Source organism: Polypterus senegalus, chromosome 3 (assembly GCF_016835505.1).
Source record: "Polypterus senegalus isolate Bchr_013 chromosome 3, ASM1683550v1, whole genome shotgun sequence".
NCBI classification, from domain to species: domain Eukaryota; kingdom Metazoa; phylum Chordata; class Cladistia; order Polypteriformes; family Polypteridae; genus Polypterus; species Polypterus senegalus.
In genome coordinates, this window is record NC_053156.1 from 216,235,227 (window position 1) to 216,258,715 (window position 23,489).

General features: G+C 39.2%; 1 protein-coding gene across 2 annotated transcripts in view; it reads right to left on the reverse strand.

Moving 5' to 3' along the window:
- Positions 1-5,262: 5,262 nt before the first annotated feature.
- The window catches only part of LOC120525835 (phospholipase ABHD3-like), a 44,114-nt gene continuing 25,887 nt past the window's right edge, over positions 5,263-23,489 (reverse strand). For both annotated transcript variants that reach the window (XM_039748448.1, XM_039748447.1), the window contains 5 exons: positions 19,515-19,627; positions 19,247-19,420; positions 14,209-14,257; positions 13,944-14,109; positions 5,263-5,696 (listed from right to left, as the gene is read on the reverse strand). In XM_039748448.1, coding sequence (XP_039604382.1) covers positions 5,503-5,696; positions 13,944-14,109; positions 14,209-14,257; positions 19,247-19,420; positions 19,515-19,627 — 696 coding nt within the window. In that variant the 3' untranslated portion in view covers positions 5,263-5,502. The remainder of the gene's footprint in view (positions 5,697-13,943; positions 14,110-14,208; positions 14,258-19,246; positions 19,421-19,514; positions 19,628-23,489) is intronic.

The following is a 23,489-nucleotide window of genomic DNA, read 5'->3' on the forward strand; positions in this document are numbered from 1 at the left end:
CTTTAAGTCAGTTTGAAGATGATGCTGGCACAGTGCTGAACGCTGTTGTCTCACTGCTCCAAATCTAAAATCCTGGCCTGCTCTAGTGAGGAGTCGGCAATCTGTGTAAAAATTGAATACAGCATATAGTGAAACTTGCCAGGCAGGGGTTGTCTCTAGCTCAGGGGTCCCCAGATTCAGTCCTGGTGGGCCACAATGGCTGCAAGTTTTCATTCTAACCCTCTTCTTCATTAGTGACCTGTTTTTGCTGCTAATTAACTCCTTTTCCTTTCATGTTAATTGACTTGTTTGTTAAGATTTGTTTCCCTGAATTTCTTCATCATTCCCCTGAATTGCTTCATTTCTTTCCTTAAATGGCACCCAAACAGAAATGAAATGTGAAGTCAGGGAGCCGATAGAAGACCAACTAAGTCAGGGCCTCAAACTCCAACCAGTTGCTTCATTAGGTGCTGATTCTTGTCGTTAAATAAACCCGTTCTTTAATTCCATGGCTTGTTGCTGCTCTCATTGTGCAATAGCAGACATTTCTCAAATTGTTGATTTTCTCTTTTCTAAGAGAGCCCTGTTAAAATGTTTTGGGGACCTGAGCAGATCAGTATTCCTGAGACCTTTCATTATTTTCAGATATTGTATGATGGACACCAGTTGTTTTGGTTCATTTTGTATCTCATTATTGTTTGGCTGCTAAATAAGGAAAAAGAAACAATTCAGGGGTCTGAGTTTTCAAGAGTAAGTCAATTAAAATTAATTCAAAAGAAGTTAATTAGCAGCAAAATTAAGACAAGGGTTAATATGAAAACCAGCAGCCCCTGCGGCCCTCTAGGACTGGAGTCGGGGGCCCCTGTCATGCGGCATCATGATTTGGGGTACTAGAAAGTTTGCGCAAGATGAGTATCCCAACATCGTACAGATCTGCACAAGACAATCATCCTTCTGTGAATTTCAGCAGGTTTCACTCCCACAAATTCTCACTAGAGGTGTCCATGTTAATTTGACCTTGGTTTCAACTAGACCTCGACTAATGGCAGCGTGCTGTGTGGTGCGTGTTCAGACTACCCATAAGCCATTATGAACACGTATTGTGTCAGCTTCTGTCTGTTGTGGTAATTTTCACATTGCTTTTACTTTTTGATTTAGCCTTGTACTTATTGTTTTGTCCATGGCAACAGAGTTGAGTTTGCTTTTCAGTCAACATGTCTAGCTTGCAAAGGTAAATCATCTTAAATATTAATGAAGTGGGAATCACGGTGCATTTTTAAAACCCACAGCTATTTTTTAACATTACTGATACCCATACAGATATAAATAATTTCAGCTCAAAAGCACACACAAGAAACTGTTTAGAGGCCCATTCAAATTATGAGTAAGGGTTAGGGTTAGGGATTGCTATAGTACAGTAGATTAGACAGATTATGAACCGCTCTTCCAGTTAATCCATTACAACAATCTAGACAAGAACAGGCCATTCAGCCCAACAAAGGTTGCCAGTCCTATCTACTCGATTCTTCTAAAAAACACCGAGTCTAGTTTTGAAAGTCCCTAAAGTCCTACTGTCTACCACACTACTTGTTTGTATGAAATTTACCCTTAACAAGTTTCCAACTGTGCCCAATGGTCTTGATGAACTCATTTTAAAATAACAGTCTTGGTCCGCTATACTAATTCCCTTCATAGCTTTAAAAACTTTAACCCTGTCTCCTCTTAATCTTCTTTTTCTTAAACTGTAAAGGCTCAGCTCTTTTAATCTTTCCTCATAATTCAACCCCTGTAGCCCTGGAATCAACCTAGTTGCTCTTCTCTGGACTTTTTCTAGTGCTGCTATGTATTTTTTTTTGTAGCCTGGAGACCAAAACTGCACACAGTACTCCAGAAGAAGCCTCACCCTTGGGTTATAAAGCTTGAGCAGACCTCCTTGGACTTGTACTCTACACATCAGGGCGCTATATATCGTAACATTCTATTTGCCCTTCCTAATGGCTTCAGAACACGATAAAAAAAAAAAACAAAAAAAAAACCTGTAAATCTATCTCATCATTTTCAAATTTACTTAATCCAGTTTGGGGTTGTGGTGTTTTAGAATCTATTATGGCAGCTCTGGCAGTAGGACAGGAAGCATTCTCAGTTGGTGTGCCAGTCCATCACAGGGTTCAGTCACACACATAGGCACTTTCATTCACTTACAGTCACCTACTGGCTTAAGACACACAACTTTGTCATATGAGAGGAAAACCACAGCACTTGGTAACACAGGGAGAAGTTGCCATCTTCACACAGATATGAGCCCGGGACTGGACATTGTGCTGCCCAATTCCAACTGAACCACTGTTCATTTGATATGGCACCATTTATGGTAAGCTGCATCATTCTATGCTTAAACAGCTACACAACATATGCTTCTGTTTTTCTTGTTTTAAACGTATCACAACTCTTTCTTTGCACTAACCATCAATAGCATTATTATACCATAATTTCTTTCAATGTTTAACTAAATAAATAAAACAAAATGATACAGTACAGGTAGCAAGGGTTATTCAAACAGTACGAGTACAGATAAAATGGTCATAATTAGTAGTTGAACAGGCAATGCTTTAATGGTTTAGCCTGTCCTAGGCAGGTCCCATGGAAAGTGGAGGCACTAATTTAAATGGTTTGCAGTTATGTGTTTAGTGACTGCAACAACATGAAACTGATACTCATTTTGACTTATTGTAAATTTATGGTGATTATGCATTGAACGTATAAAATTTAGCAGAATACATGACCCCCACATGCAAGAAGAAATAAGCAATATCTAATGGGAGGCTGTTAAGAGTACTGCTCGATGGGTTAACTTAGTGCCCCGGGATTTTCACTGCCATTCCAACACCACCACAAATACTGAACATTAGTGACTCTAAATTGCCCCCATATGAGTGAGTATGAGTGCCTGCAATGGACTAATGGCCTGTCCAGAGTTGTCCACTGTTGTTAAGAGAGGGGCTCTGATCAGCCCAGTCCTGCAGTGGATTAAACAGACTTGAAACTGCATGGATGAACGGACAGACTTAGGCATGATAATGATGGGCAAGGTGCAGTGACTGGCTGCTCTCATAAATTGGACGGAATATTGTATGGATAATCCCTCACTGGGAACAGTTGTTTCATGAATAAAAATATTGTGTAGAAAAAGACTTACCACATTCAGTAATAAACTCAACAGTTGTGCTTCCTATGCTTAGGTAATAGTGGTTAACAAAGATTATGTCACTGAACAACGTGGGCCGTTCTAAAAGTGGCTTTTCATGCTGAAATGTATTCCAAATGTTTCTATTACCATTAGTTTTTTAGCTATGTCTTGTTTTAATTTGTATATTTAGTATATAAATCATTATTAGGGTTTTTTTTTTTAAAGTTAAGTTCAGTTTTTAATGTTTTTTGGCTGTTTTTGAACATTTAAAACTTTCCAGACTTTTTCCATAAAAATCTCTGAGCAGTCAAGCTTGGTGAACAGTTTCATCAGAACATTACTGACATGGAAAAGTGATGCTAAGGCAAGTCCCAGTATGCTTGATATCTACTGCTAGAGCCTTAACATGGTTATTTCTGAGGCCAAGTACAGCAGAAAACTTTTTAGGTAAGACGTTCCCAGCCTCAATACTCTATACATAGTGTATCTCTCAAATACTTGCCTGACAGAGATCTGATTAGATATTTGAATTCACCATGATGCAGTTGTGCTTGAAAGTTTGTGAACTCTTTAGAACTTTCTATATTTCTGCATAAATATGAACTAAAACGTCATCAGATTTTCACTCAAGTCCTAAAAGTAGATAAAGAGAAACCAGTTTAAAATGAGACAAAATATTATACTTGGTCATTTATTTATTAAGGAAAATGATCGAATATTACATATTTGTGAGTGGCAAAAGTATGTGAACCTTTGCTTTCAGTATCTGGTGTAACTCACCTTTGCAGCAATAAGTGCAACTAAATGTTTCCGGTAACTTTTGATCATTCCTGCACACCGGCTTGGAGGAATTTTAGGCCATTCCTCCGTACAGAACAGCTTTAACTCTGGGATGTTGGTGGGTTTCCTCACATTTACTGCTAACTTAAGGTCCTTCCACAACATTTTATTTGGATTAAGGTCAGGACTTTGACTTGGCCATTCTAAAAACATTAACCTTATTCTTCTTTAACCATTCCTTGGTAGAACGACTTGTGTGCTTAGGGTCGTTGTCTTGCTGCATGACCCACCTTCTCTTGAGATTCAGTTCATGGACAGATGTCCTGACATTTTCCTTTAGAATTCTGATATAATTCAGAATTCATTGTTTCATCAATGAAGGCAAGCCGTCCTGGCCCAGATGCAGCAAAACAGGCCCAAACCATTATACTACCACCACCATGTTTCACAGATGGGATAAGGTTCTTATGCCGGAGTGCAGTGTTTTCCTTTTTCCATACATAACGCTTTTCATTTAAACCAAAAAGTTCTATTTTGGTATCATCCGTCCACAAAACATTCTTCCAATAGCCTTCTGGTTTGTCCACGTGATCTTTAGCAAACTGCAGACGAGCAGCAATGTTTTTTTTGGAGAGCAGTGGCTTTCTCCTTGCAACCCTGCATGCACACCATTGTTGTTCAGTGTTCTCCTGATGGTGGACTCATGAACATGAACATTAGCCAATGTGAGAGAGGCCTTCAGTTGCTTAGAAGTTACCCTGGGATCCTTTGTGACCTCGCCGACTATTACACACCTCGCTCTTGGAGTGATCTTTGTTGGTCGACCACTCCTTGGGAGGGTAACAATGGTCTTGAACTTCCTCCATTTGTACACAATCTGTCTGACTGTGGATTGGTGGAGTCCAAACTCTTTAGAGATGGTTTTGTAACTTTTTCCAGCCTGATGAGCATCAACAACTCTTTTTCTGAGGTCCTCAGAAATCTCCTTTGTTCGTGCCATGATACACTTCCACAAACATGTGTTGTGAAGAGCAGACTTTGATAGATCCCTGTTCTTCAAATAACACAGGGTGCCCACTCACACCTGATTGTCATCCCATTGATTGAAAACACCTGACTCAAATTTCACCTTCAATCTAACTGCTAATCCTAGAGGTTCACATACTTTTGCCACTCACAAATATGTAATATTCGATCATTTTTCCCAATAGATAAATGACCAAGTATAATATTTTTGTCTCATTTGTTTAACTGGTTTCTCTTTATCTACTTTTAGAACTTGAGTGAAAATCTGATGATATTTTAGGTCATATTTATGCTGAAATATAGAAAATTCTAAAGGGTTCACAAACATTCAAGTACAACTGTATATACTGTAAGATTCACCTACACGGATTCATGTGACAAAACACAAAGTTCAATTTTGTTACCCATTGTTAATGATAACACTTTGGCCCTCTTACTTTTTGTATAACCCTTGTTATAAGTGCTAAACATATTACCAAGATCATTGTGAACAGGCAGTGGTTGGGACATTGGATGGCCATGCAGATGTTTCAGTTTTTGGTGATACACATCTCTGCCAGATCCTTCCCATGTTCAAACACCGCCCAAATAAACTGCCCAAACAGACGATCCATATAACTTTCTCCTTGTGGGAAGAAGCCTTCCAAGAAGCCAACGTGACCACCACGAGCTGTGATGACCAATGCCACATTGGGCAACCGTCGAGCAGATTCCACAGGAATGGCTAAAAGAAAACGTCAGAAATAACAGTAAGTTACTTCCAGAGAATTTTTTTCTGTACACAAAAATACATAAATACAAGAAAAAAGGTTTTGTTTTGATAAACTGTGTTTCTCCCACTCACCTTTTAATGGTTTTTGGTAATTGTGATACAGAACCAAATATGCCAACACTGTGTCTTGTGCACCAAGTTAAGCATTACCTTGATGTCTGACATGACAAGCTTATTATAAATCATGCTTGGGCACTTTGTTTTCTTTTTTAATAAACAAGCACCACAGCCATATTGATAGAATTGAAGATATGTACTTGCAAGCTACACGGCTTTACTGCAGTGTATATTGTAATGGAGGACACAGGAAATCAGAAAATGTAGGCAATGGTGAGCGCTACAGAAAAGGGGCATTGGTGAAATCATTTGAGATTCTGCCATTTCAAAACAGCCATGACCTGGCTATGGCTATGCAAGATGTATTGTCAAGGCAGTGTGTGCGACTGCAGAAGGGTCTGAGTGGCTTTGATGTCTGTTAGATGGGGTGGCAAATCATAAGTCAGCAGAATAAGCAGCTTGTGAGGAAAAATTTAATGGATACTACGGAGTCCTGGCCCTATAAGGCCCAGGGATAATCTTGGGCTACAGCGACACTACGAGCCGCTAAGTTTTAGACTGGTTTTCCTAGTCTCAATATACAGGGTGGTCCAGATCTAATTATGCAGATCCAAATCGTCTGGATGACTTTGATTTATGCGGGGACAATTCCAGTTCGGCATGGACGATTCTTCATGTCGTCAGTTCGCACACTTCTCGATGGTCTGAGATTTTTCGGGTGATTTTCTATGTAATAAACTTAATAAGTTATAGTGTAATGAAAATTGCATAATTAGATCTGGACCACCCTATAGAACAGGCTCTAACCTGGAAGCAGTTCTGATCTTTACTTTAAGTGAAGCCTAATAGACTCGGAACATAGTGCACATGGAGTCAGGAGGACAGGTGTGGGCAAAAGGATATGGTAGAGCAGCAAACTAGAGGAGTGTTGTTTTACTACTGTGGTAGGAGATGGAGAAGCAATGACACCATTTAGATAGGGGCTGACCTCTGTAGGTATTCCCAGAGGTGTAACCAATTTATTTTCACTTATTTGGGCATCATTAGTTTCATTTGGGGTTTGGGGATCGGCTTAAGTGCACCCCATACCATCCTCAATATGTATTATATGTTTTCTAGCTTTGCTAAAGGCACATGGGCAAAAAAAAAAAAAAAGATATTGGTTATCTTGTAACATGCCAATAAAGCAACTAAACTAAAGACATAAGTAGCTGGTTTTGTCCTCACTTTCCTAAAAATACAGATCTTTTTATTTTTTCATTACTATAATGTATGTGTCACACATGCGTCCTTAAGGACCTGCAGGAGGGCTCAGCAAGCAAAAGTAATAACACCATCGGACAGGAGGCAGCACTGCTGCTGACCGTATCTCGTTTCCTCCGCAGTACGGAGTTGACCCTTGGAGATGACGCTTAGCCCACCCGGGCCAGTGTAAACAGTAAGCCCAGACATGGAGGTTCATGTTTTGACCTGAGCAACACATTGAGACAAAGCTCACTGTGACGCCAACTGCAAGACGTACGAGGAGCACTAGTTTGTTTTTTTTTTTTGATTTTATGTCCTATGGGACTTTAAATTTGTTAAACATCAAAATATCAAACATGGTTGTGGCCTCGTTGGCAACCCAAATACTGCCTTAGCCTCAGCAAGTTTCTCGCCACACACGTTTAGTGTGCTCCCATAGCTGCTAACCTGTCCAGCACAGAAGAAAATGTCACAATACTAACAGACGCTCAGTAGACAGCAGCATACATTTGAAAGGAAACAGGAAGAGGGCAGCTCTACAAACTGCCCATTATACTTACTGCGCAGGCCATGGTTGAAAGTCAAAGGCAGAGTGTCAGCCAAAGACAGCCATAAAAAATGCCTAATTTTAGCAAGTGTCATACATTAACAGCTGTCATTAATGTGTGCAGTTTCTCTTCTCTATTGCTGATGTCTCTTTTTCATATTGTGTTGAATGCAGAAGAGCTTTTTCCTATTCAGGGTGTTTTTTGTTAAATTTTCCTTGCAGGTGTAAGTTCTCTTTGACTTATTTATTTCCCCAATAATTCATTATGAATGTATGCTCTGCTGCAATTTTCCATCAGATATCTCATCCCTTTTACTCTCACCCCTCTCCCCAGTCCCACTTGGTCCAGGGATGCGAAAAAGCCAAACATGAATTCTCCCTTTATCTATACTAATAAAAGGCAAAGCCCTCACTGACTGACTAACTGACTGACTGACTCACTCACTGACTCATCACTAATTCTCCAACATCCCGTGTAGATAGAAGGCTGAAATTTGGCAGGTTCATTCTTTACAGCTTACTTACAAAAGTTAGGCAGGTTTCATTTTGAAATTCTACGCGTAACGGTCATAACTGGAACCTACTTACGTACATATATACTGCCATAGCCTGCAGCTCGGTCGCCGTGTGAGGCGGAGTTGCATCCCTCATCATCACGCCTCCCACGTAATTGAGTGCCTGCCCATATAAGGCCGCCCGTCAGCAGCAATTCAATAGACACGCTGCCACTAAATATTCGCGGGTGAAGGACTGTGCTTATGCAAAAGAGGATGAGATGGTCAGGGATAGAATAGTGTTTGGCACAAACTCAGCAAAAGTGCGAGAGAAACTTTTAAGTGCCGTGTCTGAGCTAACATTAAATAAAGCCGTGGACATCACAAGATCACACGAGATAGCACAAGCACAGCTGAGAAGCTTCGATGCATGTACTCTGAGCGGCTCATGTCAACTGACTTTGCAGGACTGGGAAAGGTAAACCCGTGCATGCAGTGTGTGATGTCTCAGATAAAGAGGAAGACGAGCTGTTTATTGATGCAGTAAGAAAGGAACAACCCTCTGAAGCTGAACAAGCCTTTGTAGACATATCAATAGGAAAGCAAGGTGTAAAGCTTAAGTTTAAATTAAGTTCATAGACACACTGCCGCTAAATATTCGCAGGCAAATCCACAACTTAATACCGGGAATGCCTGTTAAACATCTTAGATTCACGAGTACCGCTATGCGTAGTGAACACTTCGATGAATGAAACCTGTTATCATTACAATGGTTGACAAACACAGAATATAACTTGAACACAACACATCCTCCAAATACGAACCTGATTGAAAGAAATAATGATAATCAAATCCTTGATGACAGCAACACTCATAACAGTGACAAAACAATTACATTGACAATCATGTTACGTTATTTTTAAAATGTTTCCTTTTCTTTTTCATAACTTCTTCAACACACTACTTCTCCGCTGCGAAGTGCGGGTATTTTGCTAGTCTTTTATAACTGAAAGTGCAAAGCAAGCAGCCCTGTCAAGTCTTGGCAGACAGAGCTGCAGGGAGCTGGAGCCGATCCTGGCAGCATCAGTAGTCTAAAGTACAACATGGGTCAAGTCTCTTTTTATATTTTCCTTTGTTTTTTTCTTTTTGTAATTTATTATACTTTAATATTTTGTGAATTTATGTTTATGTATTTACTAGCCATGACATCTGTCGAAGACAAGTAATGGAATAATTTAAAAATATTTGCAGTCTCTTGCACCTTCAGCACCTTTCCTTCATATCCGCATGTCTCTGAACCTCCCTTAACCAGCGTTCCCTTTTTCAAGCGCATTTCCATGAACTCTGCTTCTCAGGCTGTCATTTCAAAGTGTCTTTCTCGCATCCCGTCTGCTTTTATACTTGCTATCTCTGAAGGTGACTCTCTGTGTGCCTCCCATGCCGTTTCTCCTCTTTGTTTATCTCGCACTTCTCTTCCGTCACATCACCGAAGATAAACTGACCATGTCAACTGCTCAGAGGGACTGGACACACAGACTTTAGTGTTTTATTATATAGCAGATTATATTTATTTTCCTTCTCTTCATATAGGTTTTTTGTACTACATATGCTAAGCCCTGGGGGAGCCCCCAAAATTTGGGAGCTTTCTGACAACCACCAGTTTTACAGTCGTTTGAAAAACTTTGGGTACTCCTCTCAGCCTGCATAATTTCTTCTACTTTCAACAAAAAAGATAACAGTGGTATGCCTTTCATTTCCTAGGAACATCTGATTACTGGGGTGTTTTCCGAACAAAAATTTTTAGTGAAGCAGTATTTAGTTGTATGAAATTAAATCAAATGTGAAAAACTGTCTGTGCAAAAATTTGGGTCCTTTTGTAATTTTGCTGATTTGAATGCATGTAACTGCTCAATTCTGATTACTTGCAACACCAAATTGGTTGGATTAGCTCGTTAAGCCTTGAACTTCATAGACAGGTGTGTCCAATCATGAGGAAATGTATTTAAGGTGGTCAATTCCAAGTTATGCTTCCCTTTGACTCTCCTCTGAAGAGTGACAGCATGGGATCCTCAAAGCAACTTTCAAAATATCTGAAAACAAAGATTGTTCAGTCTCATGGTTTAGGGGAAGGCTACAAAAAGCTATCTCAGAGGTTTAAATTGTTAGTTTCAACTGTAAGGAATGGAATCAGGAAATGGAAGGCCACAGGCACAGTTGCTGTTAAACCCAGGTCTGGCAGGCCAAGAAAAATACAGGAGGGGCATATGCGCAGGATTGTGAGAATGGTTACAGACAACCCACAGATCACCTCCAAAGACCTGCAAGAACATCTCGCTGCAGATGGTGTATCTGTACATCGTTCTACAATTCTGCTCAATTTGCACAAAGAACATCTGTATGGCAGGGTGATGAGAAAGAAGCCCTTTCTGCACTCACGCCACAAACAGAGTTGCTTGTATGCAAATGCTCATTTAGACAAGCCAGAATTATTTTGGAACAAAGTGCTTTGGACTGATGAGACAAAAATTTTGTTATTTGATCATAACAAAAAGCGCTTTGCATGGCGGAAGAAGAACACCGCATTACAAAAAAAAAAAAACCCACCTGCTACCTACTGTCAAATTTGGTGGAGGTTCATGCTGTGGGGCTGTGTGGCTAGTTCAGAGACTGGGGCCCTTGTTAAAGTCGAGGGTTGGATGAATTCAACCCAATATCAACAAATTCTTCAGGATAATGTTCAAGCATCAGTCACAAATCAGAAGTTACGCAGGGGTTGGATATTCCAACAAGACAATGACCCAAAACACAGTTTGAAATCTACAAAGGTATTCATGCAGAGGGAGAAGTTCAATGTTCTGGAATGGCCGTCACAGTCCCCTGACTTCAATATCACTGAAAATCTATGGGATGATTTGAAGCAGGCTGTCCATGCTCGGCAACCATCAAATTTAACTGAACTGGAGAATCCAGACACTCATCAAAGGCTATAGGAGGCATCTAGAGGCTGTTATATTTGCAAAAGGAGGTTCAACTAAGTATTGATGTAATATCTCTGTTGGGGTGCCCACATTTATGCACCTGTCTAAATTTGTTATGATGCATATTTTCTGTTAATCCAATAAACGTAATGTCACTGCTGAAATACTACTGTTTCCATGAGGCATGTCATATATTAAAAGGAAGTTGCTACTTTGAAAGCTCAGCCAATGACAAACAAAAATCCAAAGAATTAAGAGGGGGTCCCCAAACTTTTTTATATGATGGTGTTTAGAAGCCAGCAGACTGCAAAATGGCTATTGGGGCACGGCCAATTGTTTAAGTTCACTTGTTTCTTCTTGTATTTTGGATTCAAGTTCTTTTTGTTTTAAATGGATATTTATACTGCGTCTTATTATATGCACAGTATTTGTATGTATGTGTTTTGTACCTTTGCAATAAGTAGTATTGCGTTGTTTTATATATGTTTTAATAATGTTGTGTATACACTTTATTATTCTGTTTACCAGTAACGGCGCACTGCACGATAATGTGCAGTAAATACACTTGACTTGAACATTCATAGTTTTCATACTGTTTCTCTATATGTTTAGCATTTGTGTGCTCAGAGGCTGATGCACTTGCTACTTCATGAGCAGCTCTTGTTTTCTCCACCCTAGCGGCCCGATTCTTCTCTTCTTTCGTCGGCATCTTTTCGCGTTAAAACTGATTAAGTCAGTGTTTGCGTTGCAATTAGTATGTTTTCCTTAATTTTTCATTAAGGTCATTCATCATTGCGAAAGTAGATAGCAAATGTCACGTAGTACAGGTGTACCAAATTTCAGGTCAATAGGTCAAACAGTTTGCAAGCTACAGGTGATTTAAAATCCTGGACAGACAAACGGACAGCCACAGTAGCGTATTATATAAGAAGATGGTAGTTCAGAGATTCTTGACTGTACAGGGAAGTGGTTTAATATTAGCATTTTGGTGGCCTTTAAAAAAAAAAAAAAGCATATATTTACACAAATTGTGGTTATCCAAAGAAGTTGTAAGTTCTAGGGACTGCTACAAGCTAATAGCTTTAATAGCTCTTGTTGTTTGAGTATCTTATCCAAGGTTTCGGTTTTTCCACTTCAACAGTTTGTTCTAGATCTCCATGACTCTTTCAGTAAAGAAATGCTTGCTGGCTTTCTAATATCTACTGATGTTCTAGAGTACGCAGTTCTCTTATACTGCAAGAATGGTGTTTGTCAAATTTTATTAATGCCTTTGACGATTCTGAAGACCTGCCTTCTCTGTTGAAGCTTAGAGAGGTTCAGTTCCCTCAGGTCTACTATGTTCTGCCATCAGTAAAAAATATTCTTTAGCCCTGGTGTATCCAGCAGGGGGCACAAGAACTGTAGAATTGGAGTTAATACTTTAAACGTTATGTACAAGACAAGAGAAATATAGTACCAATGAGATATAGATATATACTATCTCTCATATATATATATATATATATATATATATATATATATATATATATATATATGAGAGATAGATAGATAGATAGATAGATAGATAGATAGATAGATAGATAGATAGATAGATAGATAGATATTCAACTTGGTTCCAAAATTCAGTTATCACTCCAAATAAACATTGCAGCATAGCCAGTTTTTGTAGATACAAATATAGCCAAAGAGAAGCCACTGGAACAATTCAAGTGTCTTACAGTTCTTCACTGGGGTCTTTGAAGATTGTGTTTCCACTTTCCATCTCCGGGAGGAGGGTGCAAGCATTCTGTGCCAATGGGATTTTTGACTTTGAGGCTGCCCGGCAAACATTTTGTACTCACACTTTCCACTATTAATGGATTAGGGTCTAATATAGCACATTCAATGAGATATTTGCAGGTTCTAACACCATGAATGGATTAAGCTCTCAAGGACCATACTTTTTTCGATTGGACTGGAACAGTGCACCACTAATCTTCATTTACAGCCCTTACAGCTGCCTGAAAAGTTTGTTGTGCTTCTTTGGTTGGAAAATGTATTTATAATTACAGTATGTCAAAGATCACATCATCAAATACGTACTTTTCAGTTCCAGTTACACCTGGGAAACACCTGGTTGGTCTTCTCAGCACAGCCACTAGTTCTAGATGGTCTTTATGTAGTGTAGTGACCAGAACTGCCCACAGTACTCCAGAAGTGATCTCACTAGAGCATTAAGCAAGCAGAGTGTATAAGGCCAATTTTTGTATTTATTTTTCCTATTATAATTTAACATCTTTATGCCATATTATTGCTCATGAATGAATGAATGAATATTTGCTGTCTGTAAACTGAGTGAATGAATTTGGTCTGTGAATGACCAAATGGTTTGATTCCTGGCTTGAGTCTGATGGGTTAGGCTCCGGTTGCAACACTCCTTGCAGTTCCAGTAAATGAAAGATTGAATGAATGTTGTCTCTAAACTGCTCTGTGTGAGTGAGTGATGGTGAGTGTAGTTTGGTAAATGCCAAGAAGTTAACAATTGTGCCCAAAATTGTGGGCAAAAGCAAAGCAAACTGTGCATCATTAATAAACAAAAGAGGCAATGAAACATCAGAGCTAACAATCATCTAAAGGCAAGGCTGCAGTGTCTCTCATGGCATTGTCAGGAGACTTTTCTACAATGTGAGAAACAGTTAAGGCAGGAAACAGTAAACGAAGAGACTAGATTTGGCTGAGCCACCCCTGCTCCGCAACACTGTAATTTAATGAAAAACAGCAAAAGGTTTTCTAATAAAAATTAAAGGCAGAACACATGAGGCATGTGTTGTATAAAGAGCAAGGTAAACATATAAAAATGTAATGACTTATTATCCATAGGTTGTATTTAAATACTTACTGTGCTCTGGAGAGAATGGGTCATCTGCAGCATTGAGACATAACACAGGGATAGTAGTCGAGGGGAGCTTGTAGAAAGGGCTAGCATCGTGATAATAATCTTTACAAGTCTTGTAGCCAAACATTACTGAAGTGTATCGCTCATCAAATTCTCGGATCGTGCGAGACTAAAATGAAAACAAAAAAAAACTTTTATCTTATTTATTTTTGTAGTATTTAACAGATTTACTGAAACCTTTTTAACTTCTGAAATAGTAAGAAAATACCTTAAGAATGTAGTCCACATCAATAACTGGCTCCAGGACTTTTCTGTGTCTGCAAAAATTCAAGTAGCTTTAGTAAACATGAGCCTTCTTACAAAGTCTTCACAAAATACTGCAGGATCCTGGAGTACTCCTATCAATATATTACAAGTCCCCCATGTTGTTAAGTGTTAATGTGAATATGAACCACAAAATGGGTGGGCTCCTCAACAGCACTCAGCCTAAAGTTCACCATGGTATGTTTATGGTGGCCAAAACTAGATGTGCAGGAGCTGCTACAGAAAGCACCCCTGGGAGTAATAACTGCTCTATATTCAAAATCCTTCAGGATTTGGCTTTAAAAGCCCCTCTTTCCCATATGGCTGGGAATGAGCGTTTGCCAAGGGCTGAACTGGTGGGAGAATATACATGAAAGGGTGTACAAAAGAAGAATAACAGAAGTAGGGAATATTATAGCAGAATTCTGGTTGGTGGATCATCCACCATATGGAATAGACCAGAGATACTGATGTGTAGGTAGACTTTCATCATTTTACTGTTCATATTTACTTTGTGTTCTCTCTATTCTGCTAAACCTTCCTTTCTTTTTAATAAAACCCGTCATGTTTGAGTTCAGGGATCACTCTACAGTCCAATATATGTAGGTGTATGCATACATACACACACACCCAAACGTATACAGAATTTATGGAAAGTAAAGAGTAAAGTTTCCAACACTAAACAACCAGTCATTTACTTAACCTTAGTGAGTCTGGGACCATCGGGATGCATTCCTGTGACCGTAGGCCATGGTTTGACATCCCCAATGACCAGAGGTGAGTAGTAACGAGTTACATTTACTCCATTACAGTAACTTTTTAAAAAATTGTACTTCTACATGTAGTTTTAGTGCACCATACTTTTTACTTTTACTTGAGTACATTTGTGAAGAAGAAACGGTATTCTTACTCTGCTACATTGGGCAACACTCGACTCATTACTTTTTTCCATTTACACATTATATACGCTATATTTTAGTCGGAGAGAAGTCGCCAGTGGATCTACTGCATGACTGTTTCACCGATCAGACGTAGCAACAATAATCACATGACTCCGTTTCACCAAACTGACATAGCAACAATAATCACATGACTCCGTTTCACCAATCAGACGTAGCAACAATAATCACATGACTCCGTTTCACCAATCAGACGTAGCCATACAGTCAAATGACCACACAAACTTCCTGCGTCTGGAGCCTGTGAGAGGCTTTTTAGTCATGCGGGTGCTCCTGTTCACTGCTAAACGGTCACAGCTTCACTGCGGGAACCTTGAGAGCCAACTCCTGCTGAAGCTTAACCATCACTTCACTGAGTGAAGAACAAGCATGTTTTAACCATACATGCACAGACACAGACAGTCATGGTAAAGTGAGACTTCTTGTATGTGCACAAACTGCCTTGTTCTAATATTATTTTCTATCAGCTGTGCTATTTGGAGGGCAAGTGAATATGCAGTATTATACTGTCAGTGTACAGTGTATCTTGTCACTGTAAGTAGTTTGCACTGTTCAAACATTCATGTTACCTACTGTAGCTATTGGCTTCAAAAGCTTTGTTGTGAAAAACTGAAATTTGGAACTTTGTGTTATTTGTACATCTTTATTTTGTAAAGATGTTATTTATTTTTACTTATTTTTTATTTGGAAATAGCAGAATTTGCACATTATTTTATATTTTTGTCTGTGTTATTTAATTTCTAAAAAATAAATCATTTATTATGATCAGTTACTCAGTACTTGAGTAGTCTTTTCACCAAATACTTTTTTAATCTTACTTGAGTCATTTTCTGGATGATTACTTTTTACTTCTACTTGAGTAATATTATTTTGAAGTAACGCTACTCTTACTTGAGTACAATTTTTGGCTACCCACCTCTGCCAATGACTCACTCAGACTAGTCGGTTTGATTTTGTTTTAAGGTGTGAACTAACGTGTGTGTGAAAGATGACAATGAATGAAAGCTCATCCAGAAATATAATGCTGCCACTTGGAAATAAGGAATGTGTGTGTTTTGGATAAGGCAAACAGAAGACAAGTTTGTGTGTCTGATGTCTTGTGTTTGCTGTGCCATGAGAGAACTGACAAAAGAAAATAAAATGGCTGAGATTGCGATTGAACTTAGCATACCTGGAAAACCTTCTTACAAGCACTAACAGTGTCAGGCAGCAAGTTATTGGCTGTCAGAATGCAGAAAGCTTGCATTACTTTGGTAATATGTGATACTTATATTGTGAATATATGTGAACTTGTGCTCAAATTATGTAATATACCATACATCCATTTCTGTGTATTTCAGTGTTTTGTCTTGGATTGCCTTTCTTTAAAGTTACTATCTGAATGGGTACTGTATCAGCTGTTGTAGCAATAGCTGCATTTACTGTGTACACAGTGAACTGGTGGCTCTCTATAAACTCAAAACTGGTGTAGTCCAATCATACTGGAACATGAAATTTGTTATTCGACTTAACTGTGTTTATGGAAGAGTCTTTGCATTATTTTTTAAATAAACTTCAGCCAACGCTTATAATATGCCCCTTCTCTCATTGCTACATAAGCTAGTGCCTCTCCTCCTGGAATATTGTTCTTGCTATTTTTTATATTCTTGAATTATGCTTATTTAAGTTTGGATAAGCCAAGGAAGTTGCCAGAGGTTCAGGCCTACCTGAGGTGTGGTCTATACTGGTTCTGACCTGTTTTTGGGGTTTTGAATACCTCATCCATTTTGCTATTTTGTGGTGCCAGAATCATGAAAATGGGTAAACCAAGGACTGCTGTTTGCCCGAGGCTCAAGCCTGCCTGAGGTGAGGCCTATATTATGGCAGGTCAGTAAAGTTCGGGTCTGTTTTTTGTTGGCCTCATCTGTTTTACTAATTTGTGCTGCCAGAATAATGAAAATGTTCACATTGTCTTGTCCAAGTTTCTCTTACCCTGTCTGGGGTTCAAATGTTTGTATTGTGTCTTTGTTGTTCATTTCTGATTTATCTATATATGTTACTATTTATTTTATTTATGATTTACATATCTGCCTCTAAGCCTGTGTTAGGCAACCTGTGTTTTGCATATGGTTACCCCAAGAGATGGGGGCCACCTGCAAATCACCGCCAGGAACTGCTCTCTACGCTATAAATCTAGAGGGTATTGCACAGTTTCTGGAGGTTCATTGTGATTGTGCTCTGGAACTGCCGAGTTTATTTGTGTGTCTCTGTGGTTATTAGTACTTGTTGATATTATTGGATTTTTTGACTTTCTGCTATGTTCTTTTGACTTCTCATTGGATTCTACATTAGAACTTTGTTTGCTTTTGGGATTGCTTTCAACTTATTATTTTGGAGCTGGTCCCAAGCGTGGATAAATGGGGAGAGTCGGCATCAAGAAAGGTATCCAGCCATAAAAATCATGCTGAAACCTATAAAATATCAACCTCCATAGAAGTGGGAAAAGATAGTTCGGAAGAGGAAGAAGAAGGAGGAGTCAGTGTATGCCTTTTCTGGTTTCTCGAGTTTCACAGTATTACAGACAAGGTTTTGTGAAGAATATATATATTTTTTAATTTTATAAATATTCTACGAGGCCATTTTTGTGTCTAGCCAGGGTTTTTGATGGGATTTCCCCTTCTGCTTCTTTTAGATGTGCTTTTGGGACTTACAGTCATAACAAAATGGGCGACCCTAAATGATTGAGTATGGACGTTAGTGTTGGATTGGTACTAAGATTTTGACTTTGGTACCGATACCAGCTTTCACACCTCAGTACCAGTAACTACTGTAAATGATACTGCAGATAACTCCCCCACCCCAAACTGGTTAGTTACTCGACCACATAACTTATGTGTAGCCTTCTGCTTTTCCCTATAAACCTTCCAGCTCTGCCACACTCTGCATATCATCATGAGGAGTGGCGGATGGAGGGTTTGTTTTTACCCCCTTGGAGAACGAATCCTGGTAAAATATGTGTATTACATCGAAGAGTGGATCGAGGAGGTATAAACGGGTTGGTCACCCTTGGAGATCCAATGTCGCTAATAAATGACTAAGCACAAGTTGCTTGTCTGCAACCATTTACATCCAGTACTGAAATTTGCTAAATGCTGGTTCCATACAATTTTAAAAATTGTTTTTAAATGCCACTTCAAGTCTCTGCCATTCACGTATGTGGACTTCACTTTCACCAAACAACAAATCTTTTAATTCTCGTGGATACGCCTCTTCATTGGGAAGACACCCCATTTTTCCCTGATGGCAACACGAATTAGACGATCTACAAGTCTCGGACTTAAACTTTAAATCCAAACAATATCTACATACTTTTGTCATATCACCTATGTCCATATATTTAATCTCTTTTTGCTGTTCCTTTATTTCACAGAGTAATAGTTTCCTTTTGTTAGCGCTTATGCGATCTTTAATATCAGTTTTTTGAGACTTTTGAATTTTAGCACTTTCATAATCTCTAATCTGCTCTGCTATCGCACCAACATTTTTGAACCTCTTTACAGCATTCTACTTTGTCTTCTACTCTTTGTCTTTTACTTCCGACCCCGCTTGGAGCTGAGAGCGCAGGAACTGTGTCTGACAATAGCATTCACAAGAATGACAAGTGAGTAGACCATGGGCGTCGTTATAAATGTTTGACAAGATGGCGGGACTTGGCAAAAAGTCTTGTCTTGCAGGACCTGAAATTATCTCTCGCGTGAGCTGAAATTATCTCAGAGAAAATGTCAGGATTTCCTTTTATAATAGAGAGACTAGTATACTGTGCAACACTATTGCACATATGAGTAAATGTGCCTTGTGATAGATTAGCCTCCCATCCAGGTCTGTTGTGTGCCTTGTGCCGAATGTTGAAACCAGTGACTGGATTAATCATGTTCACAAAATAAATGAATGAATGAATGAGTCATAGGTATAAATAACATGCCTGGTGGAAGAGGCAAAGATGAGAGGTACTGAAATATTTTGCAAAATTAATTTCAAAATATATAATAAGGGAACATACAGTACCTTGTTATAGCCTGGCAAAGGTTAGAAGCAAGGTGATAATTAAAGAGGATTTTGTTTAGTGGCTTCTCCAAGGAAGCACAGGATTCCACAGTATTCCAACTCACTGATACAGTGAATGCTGCCAACAATCCTGATTTTCTGCCCATTCGAGCAAGATAATTCAGCAGCAAAATCCTAGAAGTAAAATATGGGTATACATCGACTTAGTCTAATAATTCTTCAATTGTAAATATCCACTGCTACAACATCCTCACTCTCTGTTACTTACCCACCAAGTGAAACACCTGCAGCCATGAGAGGGGTCTGAGGAAGCTGTTGTTTGATATGTGAAACCACATGTTCTAAATCTGAGGTATTAGCTGCACAAAAAGTGACTGGAGTCTGGATAAGAGCATAACAAGCATAATAGTTTAGTTAATTCCAACTGAATATTGAACATTATTCAACAGTGGAGGATACAAAGGAAAAAAAAACACAAACGGAGAGAGGGAGACACTCAACAGTCAAACATTAAGGGAAAACCATATGATGTATTACAATTAATTCAAAGGTAAAATGCTAAAAAGTACAACGGATTCTCTCTGGTATTGCTGAGTCGCACCACTCAGTGACATGGTGCATTACATTTTGAAGGGAGAGAGGAGTATGCGCAACTCATTTTCTGCCATTACATTCTCAACCTTCTTGCTTGGGCCAATTTGGAAATGGCAGTAGGTCTAATCACAATGTCTTCAGGAATAAAGGAGACAAATCTGCTTAGAAATAGGAAGAATGCGCAGTCTCCAAATGTACAAAGACTGGGTGCAGGATTTGTTACTTAGTGTCACTGTGCTGTCCTATGAAATGTCTTGTGTATGTGGGTGAACACTGCATATATAATAATAATAATTAATTCTTTACATTTATATAGCGCTTTTCTCACTACTCAAGGTGTTTCAGTGAGTTTGAAGCCACTTCAACCACCACTAACGTGAAGCATCCACCTGAATGATGCAACGATAGCCATTTTTGTGACAGTACACTCAGCACACATTAGCTTTTAGTGAAGTGGTAAGAAGGAGATTGTAACCAACAGGGGATGATTAGAGTCACAGAATGACTAGGCCATGGTGGGAAATTTATTCAGATGAAGTGTGTCAAGAAACACTACTGGGTCTCATTTATACCAATGCAATACGTCTGTGTAATGTCTTCCTTTTTGTCATTCTGGTGTGCGTTCAGACCATAGAGCAGGGGTGCCCAATGCAACGATCATGATCGACCAGTAGATCACAAAGGTAGTGCTGGTAGATCGCGTTGCATTCAAAAAAATTTTTTTTAAATGTTAGTCTATCATATATCCTCCCTATGGCATTTGCCACTTGATTGACAAACAAAGCGGCCATTATGAGATATTTTCTGTTCTAACATACTGGTCATCCCGCACGCACTATCAAATGTGCAAGCTACTGCAAAACTCCGGCTGTGATCTAGTTATCTTTCCAATTTATATCGACTAAAGAAGGGATTTTAAAAAAAATTGTTTGGGAAGGGTATGGGCTGGATGTGGAATTGGAAGAGGATTTTTTTTCTCACAATGTCACAATTGAAGTGTGTCTGTCTGATCTGTCAATCTATCATTGCTATTCCAAAGAAGGAAAATGTGGAAAGGCACTTTCGAACTGTTCATAAAAACTACGAAACTGATGTCCTTCCAAAAAGCGATCTGAGAAAGAGAAAGGAGAGGGAACTAAAATCGCAGTTAATCAGACGGCCGTCATTTTTCACTCGGCTGAATTCAAAAGCTCCTTGACTGCATTATTTGGCTCTACTTATTTATGCGAGTTAGCCTTTTCCCACATGAAGATTATTAAATCCAAATACTGTAGTGACCATAAGTGTATTGAATTGTTATTGCGCCATAAAGGTTATTCAGTTATGCAAGGTATGACAACATACATTTTATGTATAAAGTATACTCAGTATATATATATATATATATATATATATATATATATATATATATATATATATATATATATATATATATATATATATATATATATATATATGTGTGTGTGTATATATATATATATATATATATATGTATATATATATATATATGTATATGTATATACAAGGTGTGGCAGAAAAGTAATGAGACTGATTTTTTATTTACCAAAGTTTTTATTTTTTTCAAACATCAATGTTATCCCCTTCAAAGTAGTTCCCTTGGGCAGCTACACACCGATGGAGACGTTGTTCCCACTGTTGGTAGCAGCACTGGAAGTCTTCAGCTGGTATGGTCTTCAGCATGTCCGTTACACTCTTTTGGATGTTTTCTAAATTCCCGAAATGACGTCCTTTGAGGACATTTTTCAGTTTAGGAAAAAGGAAAAAGTCACACGGACTGAGGTCAGTTGAATAAGGGGGCTGGGAACCACAGGAATGCGTTTTTTCGATTGTCCTTCTGCTCAATTGTGAGGTTTTTCGGCACCATTTTGGCACAGACCTTTCGCATGTGCAAATGTTCAGTCAGAATTTGGTGAACGGTAAATTTGTTCAAATTTAATTGTTCACTCAACATTCTTAATGTTAAACGACGGTCTGATCTCACAAGAGTGTTCACACGTTCGATGTTTTCATTGGTTTTCGAAGTTGAAGTCCTCCCTGAAAAACTTGAGCTTGGAATAAAGAATGTTCCCCATAGGCCTGTTTTAACTTTTCAAACGTCACACTTGCCGATTCTCCAAGCTTAACACAAAATTTAATGGCACAACGTTGCTTCAAATTCCGCTGTTCCATTTTGTGTGACACACAACCAAAAACACAACTTCGCTAATAGAAGTCACAAAAATCACATAGTTAACGGAAGGAGTTGAAACTCGCACTGAGCTATGGGAGGGTACTGATACACGTGCTCTATCAAGGACAACAGTGCAGCGTTGCCAGATCGCTTGCAGTGTTGCCAGTCTCATTACTTTTCTGCCACACCTGTATGTGTACTATATATATATGTAGTGTATATAGTATTTTTAATGTAGGTAGATCATTTCAGCATGGTCATTTTAAAAGTAGCTCGCAAGCCAAAAAAGTGTGGGCACCCCTGCCATAGAGTTATGTGTATTGTCAGGGTTGCCAGGGGCAATGACCCGGCCGGGACGCCGTGAGAGACCGGAAGAGGGTCAGAGCCCACCCTGGATCACGTGGGGGCCGCCTTCCTGGTTGCTCTGGGGGCCACGGGTACAGGGCATGGAAGCTCCACCCTGTAGTGGCCCGTGGTCACCACCAGGAGGCGCCCCAATGCCTTGGGGACCTTCCTGGTGTGGCGGAAGTGCTGGGGGGAAAGACTTAGGACGGCACCCGGAGAGCTGCCGGGAGGACAGGCGGCACTTCCGCCATGCTGGGGCGTGACCAAGGGAGGAATGCCGGGAACACCTGGGGCTTATCCGGGGACTGTATAAAAGGGGCCGTCTCCATTCATTCAGCGCTAGAGTCGGGTGGAAGAAGGACAAGGCACGACAGAGGTGTGGAGGCGGCCCGAGAAGAAGTCATTTGTGGCCAGGACACAATGTGGCACATTGGACTGGGTCTTAGTGACCATAAGTATTGTAAATATTGTAAATAAACACGTGTGGTGGTTGAAGAACAACATGTCCGCCTGTCTGTGTCCGGGTTGGCTCCACAGCATATTTATTTATTTAATTAATGAGCTTATATATAATATACCGTATACGTACTGTATTTAACATAACACATAAACAGGTTCTGCAATAGAATTGAGACTCTCTTGTAGGATTTCAAATGCTCACATGCTTAAAAATGATGTTTTTAAAAGAAAAAAATGTTATTTGTAGGAAAGGTGTCCTAAGGCAAAACACTTTGCTGCATACTTTAACATCTAAACGCCACACATTAATATTTGTCAGAACTCCCCTTTTCCCATAATAACATCTGTTATTCTTCTGGCGAAGGTGTCTCCCGACTCATTGTAAGAAGTGGTTTTTGCCCATTCCTTTCGGCAGACGTGCTACCGTTCATTATAGTTTCTGAAACAATGCTTGTGGACTGTAAATTTTCAAACCTTGCCACAGATGCTAATTGGGTTTGATTGCAGGGCTTTGACCGAGCCACTAAAAGGCATCAACCTTTTGACTTAAGATACCACAGTGTCGTTTTGTGCTTGTTCTTGAAATCACTGGTCAGCTGAAAGGTTTTCAGCAAAATGAAGTATAAAGGATAGTCACTATTCAAGTTTCATTCT